The sequence below is a fragment of the Phaenicophaeus curvirostris genome, chromosome 7, assembly GCF_032191515.1.
Source record: "Phaenicophaeus curvirostris isolate KB17595 chromosome 7, BPBGC_Pcur_1.0, whole genome shotgun sequence".
Taxonomy (NCBI): domain Eukaryota; kingdom Metazoa; phylum Chordata; class Aves; order Cuculiformes; family Cuculidae; genus Phaenicophaeus; species Phaenicophaeus curvirostris.
Window position 1 is genome coordinate 18,563,456 of NC_091398.1, and position 22,027 is coordinate 18,585,482.

At 37.8% G+C, this 22,027-nt stretch overlaps 1 protein-coding gene across 7 annotated transcripts in view; it reads left to right on the top strand.

Annotated features, from left to right (window-relative positions):
- The first annotated feature begins 1,165 nt into the window (after positions 1-1,165).
- LNPK (lunapark, ER junction formation factor) overlaps positions 1,166-22,027 on the top strand; it is a 49,691-nt gene continuing 28,829 nt past the window's right edge. For 3 of the 7 annotated variants that reach the window (XR_011337737.1, XR_011337738.1, XM_069861076.1), the window contains exons 1-7: positions 5,381-5,534; positions 6,738-6,782; positions 7,980-8,167; positions 11,509-11,567; positions 14,712-14,752; positions 21,633-21,713; positions 21,802-21,853. Coding sequence is in view for 5 of the 7 variants with exons in the window: in XM_069861076.1 (XP_069717177.1) it covers positions 5,508-5,534; positions 6,738-6,782; positions 7,980-8,167; positions 11,509-11,567; positions 14,712-14,752; positions 21,633-21,713; positions 21,802-21,853 (493 nt within the window). In the remaining 2 variants the exon portion in view is untranslated. Of the gene's footprint in view, positions 1,240-1,480; positions 1,499-5,380; positions 5,535-6,737; positions 6,783-7,979; positions 8,168-11,508; positions 11,568-14,711; positions 14,753-21,632; positions 21,714-21,801; positions 21,854-22,027 lie in introns of those variants that run through there. The other 4 variants (XM_069861077.1, XM_069861080.1, XM_069861078.1 and 1 more) reach the window with 4 other exon arrangements.

The following is a 22,027-nucleotide window of genomic DNA, read 5'->3' on the forward strand; positions in this document are numbered from 1 at the left end:
GGGAGTGAGCAGGAGGTGATATGGGTGTTTATGTGCTGGCCAGGGCCAAGACACCGTGACGGAAAACCCTGCAACATTCATAGGCTGTGTTATGATGAATTGTTACATAGGGCAAGTCCAAGAATACATGATCAGCTGAAGGCATAGTTTCTGCATAGGAATTTCTACTTCAGGACACTCTGAACTACTTTCCTTTACCTCTGTGCACATGCTCCCACTTGTGTAGCTGTAGCGCTAAACTTTTGGATACCTTGTGAGAAAGGCAGCGCTAACGGAGCCAGTATTCTCTGCTCCTCAGTCCTCTCAGTGTGGGACAAGCAATCACAGAATCATAGAATAGTTTGGGTTTGAAGGGATATTAAAGATCATCCAGTTCTAACCCCCCTGCCATGGGCAGGGACATCCCACTAGATCAGGCTGCTGAAAGCCCCATCCAGCCTGGCCTTGAACACCTCCAGGGATGGGGAAGCCACAGCTTCCCTGGGCAACCTGTGCGGGTGCCTCACCACCCTCAGAGTGAAGAATGTCTAGTCTAAATCTGCCCCTCTGCAGTTTTTACCCATTCCCGTCATCCTATCACCACAAGCTCCTGTGAACAGTCCCTCCCCAGCTTTCCTGTAGCCCCATCAGGTGCTGGAAGGTCGCTATAAGGTCTCCTCGGAGCCTTCTCTGCTCCAGGCTGAACAACCCCAAGAACGGACGCCACAAAAGATGCGATAGAGCCCCAAGGGAGAAGGCACTGTTGCTACGAGCGCTGCTTCAGTCCAAACACAGGACAAGGAGCGCAGCCCTTTCCCGTGACCCCGCGGCGGCCCCAGCGCCTGCAGCGGAGCGAGCCCCCCCAGCACCGCGCCCGCCGGCCCCCGCTGCCTGGGCCGAGCTCAACGAGCGCCGCGAGGCCGCCGCAGCTTTGGTGTTAAAATTCGCTTTTTCCTGTACGCTGAGCACGGGGGAGAAGGGCGGAAGGGCTCGGGCTGCCCGGGGCCTCCGACACCCGCCCACCCGCTCCCGCGGGGCTCGGCACAGACCCCCGGGGCGCGCGCGGCCACGGCGGGAAAGCGCCGCGCGCGACGGGGCAGGGAGGGGAGGGGCGGGGCTCCCGGCCCCGCCCCGTCGCGCGCCGCGGCAGCCAGGCGCTGATTGGCTGCGGCGCGGCGCGGGGGCCGATGGGATCGCGGCGGCCGGGGCTCCCCCCCTCCTCGGGCGGGCGGCGGCGGGGAGCGGCCCGGCCCGCGGCAGGTACGCGCCGGGGGGCGGGAGCGACGGGGCCGCGGCGGGGCAGGGCGGGTGGCTCTCCGCACCCGCGCGGGGCGCTCCCGGCCGGCCGGGTAGGCAGGCGCGGGGTAGGGGGGGTGGGTGCCGCAGCTGCCCGCTGCCGCCGCCCTCCTTGCGGCTCCCCGGCCCGCCCCTCGCTTTGGAGCCTCCGCGTTGGAACTAACGCGTCTTTTCAATTAAGGCGCCGCCGTAGGGCGTTTCCGAACAAACAGCTGGAAAGGAGGTTTGAAACGAGCAGAGCTCGCTGTCCTGTTTTCAGGGAGAGGTGCTAGGGCAGACTAGCAGCAGGTGCGGGGTGATGTGCCTGCTTTTGCCTTGCTTGTTATTTTGTCCGGGGCGTTCACAGCCGGGGAAACTTTTCATGGTCACTGTGGAAGTTTTTGAGCTTAGTAAAGAAGGTGAATTTTAGGTGCAAACTTAGTGAGTAGAACCGGAGCTTCAGTTTGAAAGGCAGAACTTCTGTTTTCTGTAATGGTAAACATCTTAAAATATTTCCGTAAAAGGAAGTCACTGAGCTTACGAAGTATCTGATTTAAAGAGCATTCCCCCTTTCTTCAAGGGAAAGACCCATATGTCTATGCAAAACCTTGATTTCAAGTTTTGAACTTTTTTTTTCTTTTAGTATGACTTGACATGAATTTCAGCATGTCAGTTAATAATGTTTATGTTGGAGGCTGTTTTTTTTGAGAGCTTTTAATCTTAAAACATCAACAACAGGATTTGAGACTGACTTAATGAAAGTGCAGTGAGGTCATCAAACAATTTATTCCATCAGGATGAATAGGTTGGCAGATGACTTCTGTAATTGTGCGTGATTCATGCCTCTTTCAAAAGAGGAACAACTTCTGCTCTTATACTCCTACTGTGGCACTTCTGCTTTGCATTTTGCTAATTAAATTACATGTTTTTGGGGTGGGGGAGATGCTATCAGGAAATTACTGTTTTCTTTTTGAGAGCTGGGTAACAAAATTGGTAAAAGTATTTTCTCAAGATTTTATGTTAAGTGTTTCTTAACACCTCTGTTGTCCATTTTAAGCCTAGGGCTAGCAAATGTTGCAGTTATCTTATTTTGCATATTAAATTGTGATAATGTTTGTGGAAGTAAGTCCAGTTGCAACAATGTTCAGTGAGTGGAAAAGGCAGCTCTGTGCTAAAGAAATGCAGTCTTCAGGAGGAAGAAGTACAGTGCAATAATTTGATTAGAGCATGGGAAGGAAGGGGATTTGCAGAAGAAAGACGTACTATGAACAGAAGGATAGCAGTAGTAGGTATGTTGAGTGGCAGATGAGAAGGAATGAGGAGAGTTTGAAGCAGTTGAAGACAATTTGTGTTGTCATGCCCAAAAGAAGGGCAGGCAAACTTCTGAGGCACTCTATAGAAACTGTAGATATTTCTCCGCCTCGTATCTAAGTTTTTAGTGTCTAAACTGTGAATCTAGTGACCTTTTCATTTTTGAGCTTAAGCAGAACCAATTCTCCAGCTTTCCAGTTAAGCCTCTTCTAAGTAACTTCATTTCCTGAAGTTGAAAAGGCTTTTTTTGGGCAGTGTCTGCTTCTAGAAGTGATAACATTTAGTATTTATAGTTATCAGTAAGTAACAGGACTACTGGTATGCAGAAGGACCACTGTTTATACTTATTCCTATAGAAACCAAGCCCATCCTAGAGCTGGTGGAATGCTGTAAAGCAAAGAGTGAAAAAAGGTTGCAGCTCCAGGAGGGAGCAGACAGGACAGGTGACCCAAAACTGACCAAGAGGGTATTCCAGTCAATATAAAGCTAAGAGATCACAAGGGTCAAGCCCTCTTCTTTGATAGCTGTGAGGACCTCGTCTGCCTGATCCTGATCCCAATCCCAGTTCCTGCATTCCTGACTCCGGTTTCTGAATCCAGCTCCCATCTGCTACTGAGTCTGGTCTGAGACTTTCCATGTGCCTGCCCTGCAGTGTCAGTGGTGAACTGTAGCTATCAGGGAAGCGTGCAATTTTGATTTTGTATGTATTTTATTGTTTTCTTATTAATATTACTACCTTTTCTTATTATTGTTTCATTAAAGCTGTTTTAGCTTCTGACCCACAAGCCCCTCTCTTTCGTTTCCCTTTCCCTGTGATGGGGGAAAACTGGCACTACTGCAGCTGCCTCAAGTTCAGCAGCTGAACGAGCTGGGGGGAGCTAAACTGGGACATGGCTCTAATCCCTTAATACCCCTTTCGGGAAGGGTTTTGGTAGTATTAATGACTTGGAGAGCAACATACACAAAGCCTGTCAGCATCGTAGTTAATGTAAAATTATGCGCACGGTGACACTTGTGAAACCTATTTATCTTCCAGGCCAGATATTTTAAAAAAGCACATGTAGATATAGCACTGTGATTGTATTATTGAGAAAGGTCGGTGTCGCTGACAGGGATAACCTATGCCCAAAAGATTCTCTGACTGTTCTGCTGTAGAGATTCTCAAACTATGGGCTGAAGGAAAATGGCACACACAAAGGTGGAGTGAGCATCTGGATGCCCACGACTGAGAGTTACTATTGCTCCTAACAGCAGTGGCAATGCTAGGGAAGCAAACTTGTCTGGGGAGCCTTATGCTAAGTTTACAAACTTCTTTATGGGCTATCTGCAATACCTTTTGTATTGTTTTACCATAAAGATAATATCTGTGTCTGTAGAAATATTTGTGAAGAAAGTGGCTGCTCAGATCTACTGCAATACATATCATGCAAAAACTCCCCTGTAACTGCAAAGTGACAATTATATAAAATTCTCAGTGTTGGATTATCTGTTTGAAAAATAAATTGCTGATGCTTTACTGAGGCGAGTTGCTGTGGTAGTGATTATTTTGAGATTTTGCGCAAAAATCCAAGGTGTAATTGTGCTTTTCTGTGGCTCAACCCTTTGTGCAAGTGATTTGGCAGCAGCAGAGCTAATTTGTCCATCTGTTCTTGCTTCAGATACTGATATCCTTATCTTTAATTATTAGTTTTTAAAATCACAGGGCCTATGGTTCTGGATTCTGAAACCCTTGGCGTTTTTAAAAGGCGAAGATGTTCTGATACAATGGTAGTGTTAATGCTAGTGAGCAATGTGTGTCCTATTTTATGTTAATTTGTTCTGCTAGCCCCAGACAACTTGTAAACAAATTTGAATTGAGATCAGGTTTCTTTCCTTTTTGGAACAAAGGTAACTTAATAAGCAAGATGATAATCACATATTTCTGCCTAACTAGATCAGTGCTTTGTTTTAATAAGATCTGCTGTTTCATTCCAGAGTTAAAAAGGTTTGAGCCCTAGTTGGGATTGAGCATTATTTTACTGTTGGGCTTACTATGAACTGGTCATTTTTTCATTCACTAAGCAGAAACTCAGAAATTGAGTGGAGAGAAATTCTGCTATCCTAAGGTTCCAAAGTCAGTTGATTCCAGCTATGTGCTGATGGAAAGTTGCTGCACTTTTCTTTAAGGAACCTCAAGCCAGATCATCAGTTTAGTGCTGTTTGTGGGATCCAGGTTTGTTTAGGGTGAGGTGAGCTGCTTCTGCACTTTTGGAATTGCTTTAGGGCCATTTGACGTACTGGTGACTACACTATGCATTGTGTACAGGGAAGACCTGCCAATGTAGTCCTTCCCTAGAGCAAGTGAAATCTTTTTTAGAAACTGATTATTTGAACTTAAAACTGATGATATGAAAGAAGAACCATAGTGGTGTCCAGTACCTTGTTGATGAGAGCATGAAAAGGAAGTAGATTTATCGGAGATGCATTTTCTCACGAGTAGTGGGATATTAGTGCTGGATGCCTGGAGTGACAGCTGAAAAGGAACATTGACAGTTATGCTTATGAGCAGCACAGGAAATAATTGGAAATCAGTTTCTTAAATAATTCTGTTTAATAATCAGCAGAAAAATAATTTTAAAAGCTTGGGGATTTTAGTGGCTTTTTCAGCAGTTTTGTGACTCCCCTCTGGTTAAATACTTCCAAGTTAAGAATAAGTTTGGCCACATCAGGTGTGATCAGGTGAATTACAAGGTGGCCTAAACAGAAGACTGGATTGTAAAATAAGAAGTAGGTAGATAACTAGGTAATGACTTTATGCAATATTTGATTTCTTTAGATATTGGAGTAAATTAATGAATCTTGGACCGTGCTGTTAGATTGCTCCTAAATGCTTAATGCTTCACTTCTAGCTGCGAATTCTTGTGGAAGATTGATAGCTCTGCCAACATTGACTAGAGTAGAAGATGGGTGCTTTAATTTCAAGATGGAGGGTGAGTAAAGTTGCATAACAATGTAATAATCTTTAGTTTAAAGATGGGAGTATGCAGGAGGTGTTTCTTAATGCCTGTTGGTTGACTGTTAATGGTGGTTGAATGTTAGTGCTAAAGTTTTCCCCACTTGAAATTCCAGTAGTCGGACCAAAAATATTCTCCTCCAAATCTGTCAGCTGTGAAACTGTGCAACCCTCCTTTATTTTCTTGGTAGTACCAGGCCTGGCACTACTTTCGTTAACTTTTAAAAATACAGTATTAATTCTTCCTGTAAATCTAAATAGTTTTGTGGTGCTTCGTCAAGATAGATACAGCAGCATCTAACTTGAAAGATCGGTAGCTATTTTAGGTCAAAATGGATACATTCAGAATACCATTCTGTGTGTGTTTTAACTAATATTTTGATAGCTACTTATACCTATACAAGTCTGTCTTACTTTTTATTGGCTTGTATATGAATGTTGTACTGAGTTTGAGGGAGAGGCATGAGATTTTTGACTACTTACTTGGCAGGTGTGACTTTGAATCTAGGTTTGCCTTTGCATATTATCAATTGATTTCAGAGCCTCCCCCCCCAAACTCCTTTTAAGGCAAAAGTTTAGGTGAAATGTTATTTTTGTGTAATAGAAGGAAACTCACTTTCATGGTGATGTAGTGTGGGCTGTGTGTTTTTAGAGTGTGTCTTGAAAGGTTGGGGAATATAATGGTTTTATACTTCTCAGAAATTGGGAAAGATTCCTAGAAGGTAGATTCCAAGTTACTACTAAGGAGAATTTTACTCGAGATAAGTTATTTGTAGTTGATTATAATTTATTTAGAATGTGTCTGTGTGGAATGAATAGTAATAAAAAGCTGAAGTTCTGTATTCTTTTGTTTTGTCTATTCCCTGTACTCATCAATTCTCTCCCTGTTTTGCTTCCCACCCACATCCATTATTGCTGTACATGCATTATAGGTTTTCGTTGTTTGTGATGTAGGAGGGGTGTGTTCAGTTAATAGTTATACTGACTGTAAAATAGTGATTCATTACAATCCCTTCTATTAGTCGCTATTAAAGTGGGGAAACTCCTTACCTTTATGTAAAATAGGTAATATTAATCTATTATGAATGTCTTTTCATTAGTTAATTGTTAATGCACAGTAATCCTCAAAATACTGACTTTTTAAAAGAGAGGTTAACATCTTTGTTCTTTCATTTGTAAGCAGGCAAAGCCTTCCACTGTAGAGGTACTAGAAAAAATTGATAAGGTATGTATTTGCTTTTTGGTGTTCTGTTTGATTTTGGTTTAGAAATTGATATCCTTTCTACTGGCCAGGTATTTCTTTCATATTAGGTAAAATACTGTCATGGAATTCTAAATTATTTTTATAATTATTCCAGTCAGATGTGTTAGAGATTCTGAGTTTCAGATGGACAGCTACCTTTCTTTCTGCTTACTATTAATAATTTAAAAACAATCCCTACTCTATAATAGATAGTAGGGAACTACAGTTTAAATACATACTTAGAGAGCCTGAAATGAGAATGAATTTGAAGTTGGCTTGATTACACAATTTAATTATAACTAATGTTTAAACTCCCATGTAATGGAGACTGTCACTAATGCAAAGTTCCATTCATCAGGCTCATTAGAAAAGCTTCAATATATGGTTTTACGTGCAAGAGTTATAACTAGTGGTAGTAAGTAAGGTCGGGGCAGGATAACTGAATAGACAGTTCAGTAATCAATTGTGATTTTTAGCTACAATTTGTGACAGATATCTGTAATCCAGTGATGTTACTGTTTTGAAATATGCTATTGACATTTTATTGTTTTCCATTTAATGAAAGTGTGAGTACTCCTGTTGTCACTTGAAATGCAGTTAAAATGGTGAAATAGAGAGCATTGCTTGATTACTTGTTAATATGCCAAAAGCATGATTTGGATGTTCAGGATTTCATTCTTAATGTGAGCAAAATCCTGAATTCCTGAATTGAAAACATGTGAAATGACAGAGAGGTTTCAGGAACTTTCCATGTTAGTTGAAAAGTATTAGAAGCATTTGAAATTCTGCAGATGCATGAATAGAGTTTTAGGATGTGGAGTGTGGTTGGTAGTGATTTATGTGATCATAAAGACTGCCATTCATAAGATATTAGTATTTTCTACTTGTTGCAAATATACTAACACATTACTAATAGGAAAAAATGGTGATTTGTAGTATATCTTCCCAGTAGTGATGTGTTACTGCTAATACATGCAAGTGGTTCATATCATAACTTTAATAGTGATGTATTTGTTATGAAAGTTATCTTTGGGCAAATATTGTCATTTATCAAAAAGCTGCTTGACTTTTCTAATCAAGTATCAAATTGATATGGCTAATTTTAGCAGGCACTTAAAAGCAGCTTAGTAAAACCACTGACTAATTTCACTGATAAGGTTGAACCCTACTTATTTACAGGAAATACAGACATTAGAAGAATTTAGAGAAAAAAATCAGAGACTACAGAAACTCTGGGTTGGAAGGCTGCTTCTTTACTCTTCACTTCTTTACCTTACCACCTGCATGATTGTGTATTTCTGGTGTCTTCCTGATGAGTGGTCAGCAAGGCTGATGATGACGCTTCCATTTTTTTCATTTCCATTGATGTAAGTAAATGTGCCTTTTATTTTTTTGCCTCCTAGCTGCTGTCCGTTTTCTAAAAGGAAATGGAAAATACATCTCGGGAGGAGTTTGGGTTTGCTCTTGACAATCCTTGAGTTGTTGTAACTTGCTGCATTTTTTCTTTTAAAATAAATCCAGATAGTTAGGCAGACTTTGAGAATGTCTCTCGTGAATGTGGGTTTTAGTGCAGTACTAGGTCTTAACATCAAAAGATGTTAGCACATAAAATTACATGGCTTATCAAAGTTATACTAGGGCTGGAGGGAGACCTGCAATTGAACAGCTGCAAGATAACTTAATATAAGCAAAAGAGTATTATCTTGGCTTTTATTTCTACTGCTATTTGGAAAAATAATGCTGCTGTATGAAAGTCACTTAAGTTATGTAATCTGTATGTAAAATGTGGTGGTTAAAATTGGGGAAAAAAATATAAGAATGGAAAAACTTAATTTTACATATTACGTGACTGTCAGCACAGAAGTGATTTGCAAGATCATCAACCTGAATATTTCGAGGACTAATTTTACATAATCAGCTATTTTTCTGGAAAATCATTGACTGTTTTCTTCAGCCAGAAAATATCCTAACATTGTTAGTTGTGAATAGGAGAAAATATTGTCTATTACTTTGCTCCACTCAGCTGACTGGCTCCTCATCCTCACGAGTGGCTTTTGTTTTCTATGAAAACTACTTTTCTGAAAAGAAAAAAAGGGCTTTTGCCTCGCTGAACAGCTACTTCTCTGCCTCCCTTTCCCCCAGACAATCAAGAAGGAGGAGCAACCTACTAAGTATCTTTCCCACGGATGGGGAGACAGTATATTTACTAATTTGCTGAAATTAACATCATTAATACTGTCCATATTTTTACAGTGTCTTTATATGAAAGCATGGCTTGTCAGTGCCCTAGCTTTAGACTTGAAAGACAAAGTTAAATGTAAATATTTAACGCTTTGCAAGTTTGATTAGTTTGGGTCAGGGTAACATAACGTGAAAAAAAATCCCTTCAAAATGCTTTTTGCATGTCATACTGTGTTACGCATAATGAACTAGTATGCTGCTATTATGGAATCCTATGGAGAAGATGCATGGGTAGCAGTATCTTAACTGGAAAGGATGAATATAGAAATTAAAGCTCAAATTAATCTTTGGCGTCGATATGAATTGATTTTGTTTTTAAGGACAAGGAATTGGGAGTCTGTTAGTGTGCAGGGCTTCTTTTTATGCCTTAGGGAAGGCTTGTGAAGAGGAAGTATTACCAGCCTCCCTTCACTTAGGTGCGTCAGGATTAGTATAGAAATGAAAAGTTATTACTGAAGGTGATGGCTTCTAGCACTGTAATATGGATTTTCACATTGGATTTTTATCTCTAATTTGTCCTCTAATTCTTGTTTCTTTTTTTGAACAGTGGGTTTCTATAAAATTCTGATTTGGATATCTGCTTACTAATGTTTAGAATTAGACTGTTATTCTCTTATGAATTGCAACTGTTTATCTGATTTGTCTCTTTAAGTATATTCCCCTTCAGCTTTTTTTGGCAGATATGAATGGCAAGCAACTGCCAGCTTGTCTTTGTTTTCGGTCAAGAGGTGACTCCATGCTGAATGCCTGTTGCCACCCAGTAATAGCTCTAGAGATTTTTCAGCCCTAATCAGACTGGAATATGTCTGCCTTTTCTAGCTTGCAGTCACTCACCAACTTATTTCTGCCTTAGGTCATTCCCTCAGGGTCTCTGCAAGTTATGGATGCTGGTAGAGAGAGTTAAGTTCTATGAATATATAGCATCATTAATGTAAAGTGTATATTGAAATAGCTGAAATGATAAAGAAATGTATTAGCATATTAGAAGGGTGCTGCTCTTGAAATGATTTTAATTTGAACCAGATTCTGCTGTATCTTGCATTTTCTGATTTTCATTTAAGTATATTTTTGTTTTGTAACATTGGTCTAAAATGGTCTGCTAGGAAGCTTTGACCTTGGAGATCTTGAAGAGGCAAAGTTTTTTTTATTTGTTGAAATACTACTATATATCTAGCAGCTTAGAATAAAGCTTTAGGTGGAAGACTTTTATTAAGCATACAGTAAAAAAAGAAATAATGGTTTTGCCTGTGTAATATAGTCTTTAAGGTGATTCAAACCCCGTAAAACACTTATTTCTTTTGATACTTGAAGAGACACATCTTGGCATTGCGCAAGTGACCAAAGCCAGCTGTATTCTTAGAGTAGTTCTTACAGCACACTTTTGAACGTGGAATAGAGTTAAACTTCTTTCTCCGTTTGGAGAGTAACCTTGGATATGTTACTCTCACATTCCAGTTGTCTAACTTGCCTAACTCAGGTTGTTGTTAGTACTTGAAAGCATTTTGAACTGGGCAGCTATTACATAAATGCAAAAGATGTTCTTACGATTTGAGTTGAAACTATTTGAAATCTTATAGCCTTTTGCCTGGTTTCTTACACTAACTGTTGTTCAGAGAGCCTTCCTAGCCTTTAAGATTTTTTTTTTCCTTACATGAAACATTGGTACTTTAAACTTTATTATATAGTGCTTGGCACTAGGAGGGTTTTGGATAAAGAACTTGGAAGGGTTTGGAATATGAGGCTTACCACTTGGCTTAGGCCGAATTACTTGCCAGTCAACTTAATGATTATAAGCAATTCTAAGCTTTAAAACAAATGAAGTCCTGATGGTTGCAGAGAGACCTCTCAAATGTAAAATGGTCATAGATCAGTTTAACTTTATCCTGAGCGCAGATACTATGCTATTGTTTGAGCTAAGTCAGCTGAAACCCCACGGAAACCAAGTGGATTCAGAGCTCTGTAAAATTGCCAGGAGTCAGGAAAGCAGAGTACAATAGCTGTATCTTATGGTTTTCATTGGTATTGAATTCTCCCCACAAATCTCCTGGGTCTTAATTTTGGGCCTTAGCTGGTAAGCTTGGTTTTCCGATAGCACGCATCATAAATCTACCAAATAAGAAGTGATGACTAAGTAATTTTCAGCTAGCTGCATGTACCTTGATTTTAAAAATTTCCCACTGAGCATTTTAGCAGATCATGATGTGACCTGCTGCTGCTTCCTTAGTATTTCTACCTATAGTAATACTTGATTAAATTTTAAGATAAGGAGGATTTTGTTTAGCTCAATGTTTGTCTTGTTGATTAGATACTAATTTAATTTTTAGTGTTCTGTATAAATACTGTTTGATTTCTGTTCTTTGTATTTGCAAAATTAAATCTCGTGTTAAGTGTTCTGTTAGCTAAATGACTTCAGAAATGCTTACTGTAATATATTTTAATTGGTATAATTCTTCTTTCTGTTTTATAGAATCTGGTTCGTAAGAACACTGCTCATTTTTTTCTTTTCCAAAAGGACAGAAAGGAATAGTAAGTATTTTTTCTGTCTTTTTCTAGAATACGGATCTAGTTGTGAATGATGCTTGCTGTGAAAATGTAGATATTTTGGATAACTTGGCTTCTAAGAAAAGACGAGTAGACTTTTGGTTGATGCTGGAATGGGTAGCAGTAGCTAACCTGTTGTTTCTACCACACAGTTCATGAAAGAACAGTAAGGAAAGTGCTTAATCTTTCACTTCACTTACAAGATTGTGGCAACTTTTTCCTATTTGCATGCTTCAAAGTGTAGTGGAATAAAATGTAGTGTAGAAGTAGGAGTGAGGGAAAGAAATACAAAAAATGGTAGCAGTTCCCTTAATACTTGCATCTTGTATTCCAGCGGTCTTAACCTGTTATCCTTATGCATAAGAGAAGAGATATATTGCAGATCCGTTTAATTTATTTGTCAAGATAGCTTTTCTCCCAAGTACTCCAAGGCATAAGCAGGTTTTTTGTGCTGTTTTGAGAGCTAAGGAAAATGTGAGTCATGTAACAGAAACAAAGTGATGTGTGTGTTCAAAAATATATAAGAAGTTGTTAAAAATCATGCAGATTTATTCTAATGCAAAATTTAAAAACCTGCATCTCTGGCACTTATCTGCAGTGGTTAGATTTAATTTGAGACTTTCTTTGAAAGCAGTCCAGCCTGTAACAATATCTCATGGTGATGTGAGCAATAACATGGGAAAACCTCAATGTTGCTCTGTATTTTATGACTTACAGAACAACATGATGTATTTAATTTGTGACAGCTTACGAGTTAAACATCACTTTTGGAATTTTTCTTAAACTTAATGTTTGCATTTGGTATGCAAGCATAGGCCATGCATTTTTATGTAGAAATAAAATTGTCCATATATTATGTGGTGCTATGCAATTCATTTCTAAGGTGAGTATATATTTGCATTTCATGGGTAGATAAGAAAACAAAAGTATGTATGTTTTTCTAGTTTGCTTAAATGTCTTTATTGCTTTTTTTTTAGCATGCAGGCAAGTCTAGTGCTTTTATTGGGCCTGTGTATTAAGGGTTTTAGTAGATGTTAGAACAAGCCAAAAGGGATTATTTCTGCATTATTCCAGAGATCAGGTAAAATGAAGTGGTTTATCTCAAAGATGAAGTCCTGTATTTGGAAAAGAGAAACCAAACGTGGTGCAAAAGTTACTGCAGTAAAGCAGGAGAAAACATAGCTGAGATTAAACTGGCAACTGAGTGGCTCAAAGCGAGCCTTTTATTCTGGGATAAATTGATGTAACACTCTCAGTAATTTGAGATGATTATCCAGCATAAAGCTTTATAATACTAAATAACCAGCATACACCAGTTCTGGGGACCATGCTCTGAATGAGGAAAATTCCTAGTGAGACACTAGGAAAGGTGATGTAGAGAGATTACGGAATTTCAGTTTTTAAGACTTGTCAGGCGAACAGCTGTTGAGGAAGATTTAGGCTGATTTGTCCCAAAGTGTAGGGAGAATAAATGAGGTATCTTTCAGGTATTGACTTCTTCAGTATGAATTCCTTTTTTCTGTGGGCTTAATTAAGATGAGATATATTGGTTTCTTGAGAGTACTTTGCAGTAATTGCCATTTGGCCAGGTTTGAAGGGGCAGGTGTTTCATGGGGTTCTTGTTGAACACAGGAGGTAGAGTGATCAGAAACAAATGCCCAGGCTTTAAAGTGATTGTATTGCTTTGTGGGAGGATATGCTTGAAGATGTTCTAGGCATTTCTATACCAAAAGCAGTTTGTTTCTTGAGTAACTGTTAACAACTAACTGATGGTAATGTGTTGTTTACTGTCCTATACTGTGGCCGTGGGTTTCAAGTTCTATGTAAGGTTGTGTTCTGATATAAACTTGGTGGGGGGACGTAAATTGCTAATTTGAAGATGCACAATTCCCGGAATTGTATATATGCTGTGGTCCAGCCCAGGGCTAAATAGTATCTTGTTCTGTGTTGTGTTTGTCTTAACTAATGAAGGTTCATTGTGTTTACCTTTTGCATTGCATAAACTTTCAAATATGTACATGCCCAATTTTAGTATTTTGTATATTTAATTAAGTGGTTTATTCTATCAAAATGAGTGTCTACGTTCTGAAACAGTTAAAGTAATTGTGTTCCCATCTTTGCAAGTAACAGTAGCATTCCTGAAGTAGTGTTTAAAAGGTGTTGCATTTAAAATACAAAAATGTATGTATTTAGTTTAGTGGGCTTTGTTTTTGTTTCTTGTAGTTCTATGAAACTTTCTTTTTTTTAAAAAAACTAAAAATGGAAAAAATGGCTATATCTTACAGGAAGTGAGCTGCTGGTGTCCAGTAGAGCTGAGAAAGGGGTAAAAAGTCAGGTTTTTATTAAACCCTCCTTGCTGTGAAGGAGGTGGTAGAAAATGGGTTTATCAAGAGGATGTTTTCTATATTAGGTGATATTTTATTAATGGGTTTTCCATGTGTGCCAAGCTGCAAGCATTGACTTAGAGGAAAATCCCATGTGCATTTGACTTTTCTTTTTTCCCTTCCTTTTAGAGAGGTTAGATGCTATGACTACTGGTTGTAACAGAATATCTTAACATGTAGTAGTAAAATGACCTTCTGACAGCTTTTCTTACAGAGCCAGGGGTTTTGCTGTAGTCTGAAAATGTTGAAAGGGTGAAATAGATTGAAATTTGAAGCTCAGAACTGACCTGGCATTTAAAACTAGCATGTGTTAAGAGGCTTAGGTGAAATACCGAAGCCAGTAAATCTGGTACTCAGATATATTGATACTTAGACCTCAAGATTTCTTTTCTGTAGTTTGACTTGTGAGATTAAGTGTATTTGGTCCATTGTTGTACCAGTTTTAATGTAGGTCAGAGCAGGGCACTGGCTAGAATTGGTTTGCTTAATGAGGAAATGGTACGTAAAACTTCTTAATAGTTATATCTGTGAAGTGATAAGTGAGCTATAATTTATAAGCAGTTTTAGGATTTAAAATGATTTATTTTTCCATAAAAACTTTATTTCATGCGAAGTTTACTAATATAGGGTTGGTAGTGGTCAGGGCATAACTTACTGATCTCACAGGGAGAAGTCAATGTTTAGAGTGTGCTGAAAGTATCTCTTGTTCATATTTGAAAACTAATGTATGATGTCCTTCTTTTAGATGATGCGTTGGAAGATTTAAAATCTCAAAAGAAAAAAATAGTAAGTAAAACTACAAGAAAAGCTAGTTGTGGCTCACTGAAGTGTGTTTGCATCTTTACAAGTTGACTTTGATTGTAACGTATAGATGAAGAGTGGAGGGAGGTGAAACTATTGCCATTTCTCTGTTTTCATACATTTTCTAGTACCACACAAGGTTTTCCTTACACCAAAATTAAAGGACTGCTTGCATATAAGAATAAATTGTATACTTCTAATTTAACTTAAACCTAGTGTTTTAGTGTTGCTAGATCTATGTAAAGCGATTGTGTTGTCAGAAATTAAATGTATACTTAAACCTACTCATTGTTGACTACCGCTTTTGCCTTAGGATTATAAGTGGTAGATATTGCACTGATTTAAGAACATGGAATGCGACTATCTTCAATAGTTACTCTGTCACTTAATGTGTTGTTCATATATAGCAAAAAAAATCTTGTCTGGGTTCACTTTTTCATCAAGTAAAATTATTGCTTATATCTTTAATGCGTCAGCACTTATTTCCCATTCTTGTCCATCTTGTTTTTGTACTACACGTTTCTTCCATCACATTCTGTCCTCTAAAAAATGTATCTTGTCAAATATCAGCCCTATCAGTTGCCTTAAGGTCATCTGTTTTTTGAGCTGTGTGGAAGAGTTAACAGTATAAAACTGGTGTATGCCAGCTGTTTGCTTCAGCTGGGTCAACACAATCTTAGTAAGACAAATTTAGGATGGAAAAGATTCCAAGTCTTGGATAGCTAGCACTCTTTGTGAAGTTTGTAACACTGAAAGCCATTTCCTCTCTACTTGATTCCGTAAGGAAGTTCTCTGCTTACTTTGTCGTTGGCTTCATCTCCTGCCTTGTAAGGCAAAACTTGAAAACCTCCACCATAAAAACACAAAAAACCCTTACCCAAACAAAACCCCCCACAACGCAAGAGCTCCTCACCCCACAAAAGCTCGAAAGGCTTATGAGGCTTTATTGTTAATGAGTTTCCCAAAGTGTTTGCCTCTTGCCTTCTGGATTTTGCCATGGTAGCTAAATTAATAGAAAACCCACAATAAAGCTACCAGATGGGAATAAGTAAGAGTCTGGTATTGTGTGGTCTTTACAGGGCAAACAGATTTCACCCATCTTCCACTCAGGTTTTTTATCACTTTTAAAAATGTAGATGCAAAAATTATAACCTGCGGCCTACTTATGACATAGTCCTTTGATAAAGAGGATCTGCTAATATTTATAACTGCTAATCTTTATATTAAGGAATCTGTTAAATGGAAGTGTCCTTTGGTTGGAGGGGGGATAAAAAGGGATTGGGGAGAATTACACTTTCTAAGAATGAAATAAATGAGTATGAAAACTATCTTTTAAATTTAATTTTATGAAAATTGCTTAAATGAAATTAGTTACTTTCTAATTTACATAGTCATTGAGTAGCTTTGGAGTGAAAGCCTTCAGTTAAATAAGTTTGTTTTTCTGAGTCATGAAAATCTTTGTATTTATTCTGGAAGAACTAGTAATGCTGAATTTCTGTGAGAAGCACTTTAGTGAAAAGGCATTGAATAAAAGATTAGTAAGAAAAAAATCTGGTTTATAAGGGGGAGAGTTTTTTACTTTGGGAAGTGATACTGTTGAAACAAGATATAAATATGTATTTTGCATATGCAAGAAAAGCAACATTGTAGACGAGCAGGTGGTAGTGAAAAATTAAATGACTGCGTAAATTCTTTGTGAACAACTTAGAAATTACAGTGTAACTATGGAGAGTGTAAACCTGGAAATATACATTGCCGTTAGTATATATGCATGTTAAGCTTTAATCTTTAACGAGAAACTTCGAAGTAGGATTAATAAAATAGAGTTCTGGGAAGTCTAGTAACCAGTGATTCAGCTGTTTTTCAGTCTGACGGGAATAAAAAGTCCATAACTACCTCCTGATCTTGTAGGTGCCTGGTTCCTAGCAAGGAACCAGAAAAACAAAACTTATTGCAACCTCTTGAATCAATGCGGTGTTGATGTTCCTTGCTCAGAAGATTGACTCAGGAGTTTCATTGTAATTTAAAGATGCTAAGCATTAAAATTAGATTGTCATACATGAAACCTAGCCTGTTGAAATGAGCTGAAAGGAGATGCAGGTAATGAGATGATATATAATTTGTAGTTTACATAAAAATACTCATAAAATTGCATTCTGTAATAATTCGGGTTTGATTTTGTGTTGTATTAACTTCATTAGGACTATCTATGGCTATAAATAACTGGCAAGATCTGTTCTTTAGTAAAACAGAACCTTTACCAAGTAAAATTTAGGGAAGAGTGAGGATTTTTTTCCTTGTTGGTTTCTTATTTGCTACTGAGTGCAAATTAGGATTAGTTACTAGGATATTTACATTGTGACCCTCAAAGTATCTGGGATAAGGAAATTATGTGTTTCCTGTTATTTATAATGCAAATGGTTGTCTAGGAACTGTCAACCTGCCACAACAGCTGTAGTTTTCACTTCATTGTAGATCAGCTATGTGATTGCTGGAGAAATCTTATATTGAAGACAATTGTCCTTTTGAAAAATGTTACAGTGCCTGTGCTTTACAGGCATGTGGTCCACCTTTTCCGTGGTGACATTACTTGTGTACTAAAGGGTGCCTATAATTGATTAAGCTCCTTATCTACTAGATGAGGTTTTAAGCATCCTGATTTAGTGGAAGGTGGAACTGAATGATCTTTAAGGTTCTTTATGACCCAAACTATTCTATGATTCTGTATAATGCATTGGTGACTGTGCGATGAACTGCTCAGTAGAACTTTGGTTGTGTTCAAAAGGCTTCAGTCTTTAGTGGTATGATCACATGGATTCATATGGGTAAAATATCTGACAAATACAAATATAGCTACTTATCTGTAAATGCCCATTAATATTGTCTATCTTGTACTTTTGCTCAAAGTTTGTGTAATACTTCTTTTTCACAGGGCTGACTCTCTACACTGCTCTTTTGCTAGTCAGTGCTTTAAAACATGTTGAATGTTTCTTTATGGATTGGGGGCAGGGATGAAGTTCATAGCCATAAATAAGGCACTACTTCAAGGTACAACTTTTCCTCCCCCTTGATTGTAAGAGATAACTCTAGTTGCATTCATGATTGTGTAGCTGTAATTTTGGCCTTAAGAGTTACCAGTTAATGAGGATGTCAGCCCTTAAGCCTGAATATGTATAGATGAGCAAGTTCAGAGGGTTAAGCATATTAAAGCAAGGGCACAGGACATGTATTAAGCTGCTACAAGTGGGAATTAGTAGAGATGTTACCTGGAGCAGCAGTCTTAAAGATAGGATAATTCTTTGCCTGAGGACAGATTTTTGAAGATAGTATTAGAAAAGTAATTACTATACTATAATTAAACTTTGCTGAAGTTTGCTCAGCTATTCTGTTACAATAGACTGAGTTGTAATATTAGATTTGGGCAGACTTCCTAGCCATTTCGGGTAAGAAAGGAGAAAATTGCATCTGTTCATTTTCCAGTGGAAAAAAAAAAGTGATTTCAAGGCTGCCTTGGAGTTATGTTAATAATGGAAAAAATGCAGCGTATGAATTCTGTTAAATAGCTACTGTTTAACTTTATACCTTTACCCTTTTAGGCTTAGAAAACTGTAGATATTTTGATAACCCATAGTATGTGACAAACTCTGCTAGATTTGGTTGTTGTAAAAGCCCAGTCTCTTCTACCCAGTATATGCTAGAATACTGCAAACATGCAATTGGAAGCTCAAAATACAGTTAAAAATCATATTTACTGATGAATGATCAAATGAGGCATTTCTTTCAGGTAGTGCTCACACAAAGTAGTTACTTAGGTTGCTATAGTGTTTGCGTGGATCTGTTGAGAGTACACTTGAATGTTGTGGCTTAAATGATTTATTTCCTATTTTAAGGAAACTTTTGTCATATGTACTGGCATATCTTACATGGTAGACTGAAATTAATCTTCTGTGACTTGGTGTGAACATGAAGAAATGCCTCGCTGTAGTTGCATTTGATATACCAAGTAATTCAATTTAAGAACTTGTGGTAGGATGTCAAATAAATAGTCTGCGCTGTGCCAGTACTTCAGACTTCCAGTTGCTAAACCACATTTGCAAGAAGCTTAACATACATTACTCATATTACTTTTCAATATGGGTAACTAATGTTGTTGACACAGGAATTCTGTTTGGTTGCCAGTTGGAAAGGAGGCCATCCATGCAATTATTCATAGGAGAGAATGTGGTACATGACCATGCTTCTTTAACAAGGTGTGGTTAATGCCATGAAATAAATTTGAGAAGTCTATGATGCTGGTATTAACTTCCATAGACTTCACTTGTGATTCTGGATACTTGGTATTTAAGCTTAATAGTAATGGTCTATGATTTAGCTCTTGGCAGAAAGTTGGAAATGTTTGTTGGGGAAAAGTTTTGGATCTTGGAGAAGAATGTGTTATAAAAAAAGAGCAGGAGGTGTTGAGCAATTTGCTCTGTTAGTGAGCTGGGGCGCAGCTCTGGGTTAACCTTTCCAAGGTTATGCTTCAGGATGGTGAATAATCCATAAGTCAGTATGTTAATTTGCATTTAGAAATGAGCTTGCTCATTGCTTATAAATTGTGGCAGTGCACAAGCCAGTTTCTTCTGCTATACAAATGTTGAGATAATATTTAAATTTTACACAGGCCCTTTTTGGTTTCTAGCCATTCTATTAATTTTCTCAAAGACTAAGTAAACTTTGACCTGTTTTATTCCTTATTTATTTTTTCCAGGCAAATTACTATTGATTTCAGAAAAATGTATTCTAGAAGTGGAGTCATGAGAACTTATGGGTGTGCATATAGAATCTTGACAATTTCTATACGTTTTCAAGAAATTTGTAGTCAGTTGTGAAACTGAATTCTTGTTCAGATTTAGCTTTACTAGAATCAAAGCTATTTATGAATTCCAAAATGTGAAGAGTAACTTGTTGAATTATCCAATGAATCTATTGTGTGAAGAAAACTTCCACATCTGATTCTTGTGATGAGTGCAAAGTTGTTCCGTTTCAAAATAATGTTACTGTTTTTGCTAAACTTATATATATATAGCTACCATCCTATCTAATACTGGTAACAGCAAGAAGTGTGTTAGGTAAGGAAAGTGTCAAGTGACGGAGCATTCTGGTTTTTGTCTTCCTATAGGTCACTTTCTTCTAAAGATTATTTCTCATTTTCCTGTGTGGCTATAAAGACAACTGCATGCATTAAATGTTAATTGATGTAAAGTGTCTTGGGATATTTTGTTTTGATTTGGAGGCCAGATATTGACACTGACTGTTAGTACTTCCCCACTTTGCAGCTTCACTTCGCTAACTTTCCCCCTTCGTATAAAGGTCTGCCTTATGTTTTTCACTTTTATAAGCAATAAATAATTTATTTTTCCTAGTAGACCCTTAGTTTTGATCTTACTACACTGTGTGGCACTTGTTTTATGAAGTTAGTGGGTTAACTCCAAAGTCCTGCTGAAATACAAGTTTAGGAAATTGATTTTTACTTCCCTCTTCACTTCCTTTTGTTTCAGCAGTCCTTAATTAATAGCCTGGGTAGTATGCCTTGCCTTAAAATTCTGGTAGTGTGTGTAGGAGGGAGCTGTTAAATGGATATTGTGTATCCATTAAATTGAGTGAATTTTATTTAGCTTCTGAGGTCTATTTGTAATTCTGAGGTCTGTCTAAAGGTAAATCCCCTACAAGGTATGTGTATGCAGAATGGGTGAAACTTTAGTTTCTCACTAGCTAAATAATAGTGTAAAAGTCATGCTAACGTGCACCATTTGTTATTTTAGCAGTGATAAATAGGTTTGGGAGAACTTAATTTTTTGACCACTGACCTTTTCAGTTTTGCAGTTTATGCCAACAGCAAGCTTTAGAAAAAACAAACCCTCTACTTTTGGCTGAATGTGGCCATTAGTCAGCATATCTAGGAGAAAAGGTCTGCTTAAGATGCTGTAAAATGCATTATAATTTCTATACATATTAGCTATTTGTCATAACTTCAACTATCTCTGCTTTAAAGTTAAGCTGCTTCTGATGTTGGCTGTTAACCACTGAAATGATACTTTACTAGTGATTACTTTTTTAATTAAGCCCATGTATTAGCTATAAAGCCACTTGAGTGCATTGTAAATAAAATGCTGTAATAATGAAGTGCTTTAATTACATTCCCTAAAGTATGCATAGTTCTCAGTATTTTTTTTATTTAAATTCTTAACATGTTCCCTTTTTTCTGAAAAGCAGTTTGAAGTGCTGTAAAGATGGAGCTCTAGCCTTTAAAGTCATTTGAGCAAATTCCATGGCTGTTCTCTAGTTAGTGAGTTTTCATGGCATTTGCAGCAAGCTAATTGCTTCTGCTAATAAATAATCTAAAATCGATGCTGACAGCAGTTAATTGGCACAGAGACTTTATTCTGTAAAGTACTTGGCTAATGACCTTCCTTAAATTAATAGCATTAAGTGCTATGAGGAAATAAATCTAAGGAATTGCCTGTCATTTGCTTGTCATGTCTAATAACTTCCAATAATGATGGCTGATAGATTTTTGCACATTCCATTATTGAAGTTGGTGCATGTAATTATTCTCCTCATTATATATAAACAATTAGCAATATTTGGTGTTTCCTTGCAATAAAGCTGTTAAATACAACTAGCCCATTAGAGTTTAGAAACTATTTTTGAAAGCAAAATTAATTTCCATTGTACATAGCAGATTCACAGGTATTGCACATACTGCTTACTCACTGGACTGAGCTTCACCTTTTGGTAACATTAAGTTGCTTGTAAATGGGAAGATGTGGGAGAAAATACTTTGAAGAGTTCTGTGTTAATGTGTGAAACCTTTTGTTTCCAGCTTGAAGAAGTAATGGAGAAGGAAACATACAAGACTGCTAAATTAATCCTTGAAAGGTTTGATCCAGAATCAAGTGCAAAGGTAAGAATCTTGGTATTGATACTGATCTAGTATGAAAGGTACTATGGAGCCAAACATTCCAGTAATGTTATTTATAATTAATTGACAGGAGGCTGAACTGCCATCTGCTGGAACATCTGCAACCTCAAGACCTGGACAAGGTAATAGCCCTGTAAAACGGCTGTTCTTTAGCATAGATCCTCATCTTTCATAGCAGTTTCCACTCTAGAAGTGTGTCTCTGATAAAAATTTGTAGATCAATTGACCTTTACTTAGGGTTAATAGACTGTTTATTAGACTATGCCTGTTACTGTTGGGTGTTTCTTAAACAAGGG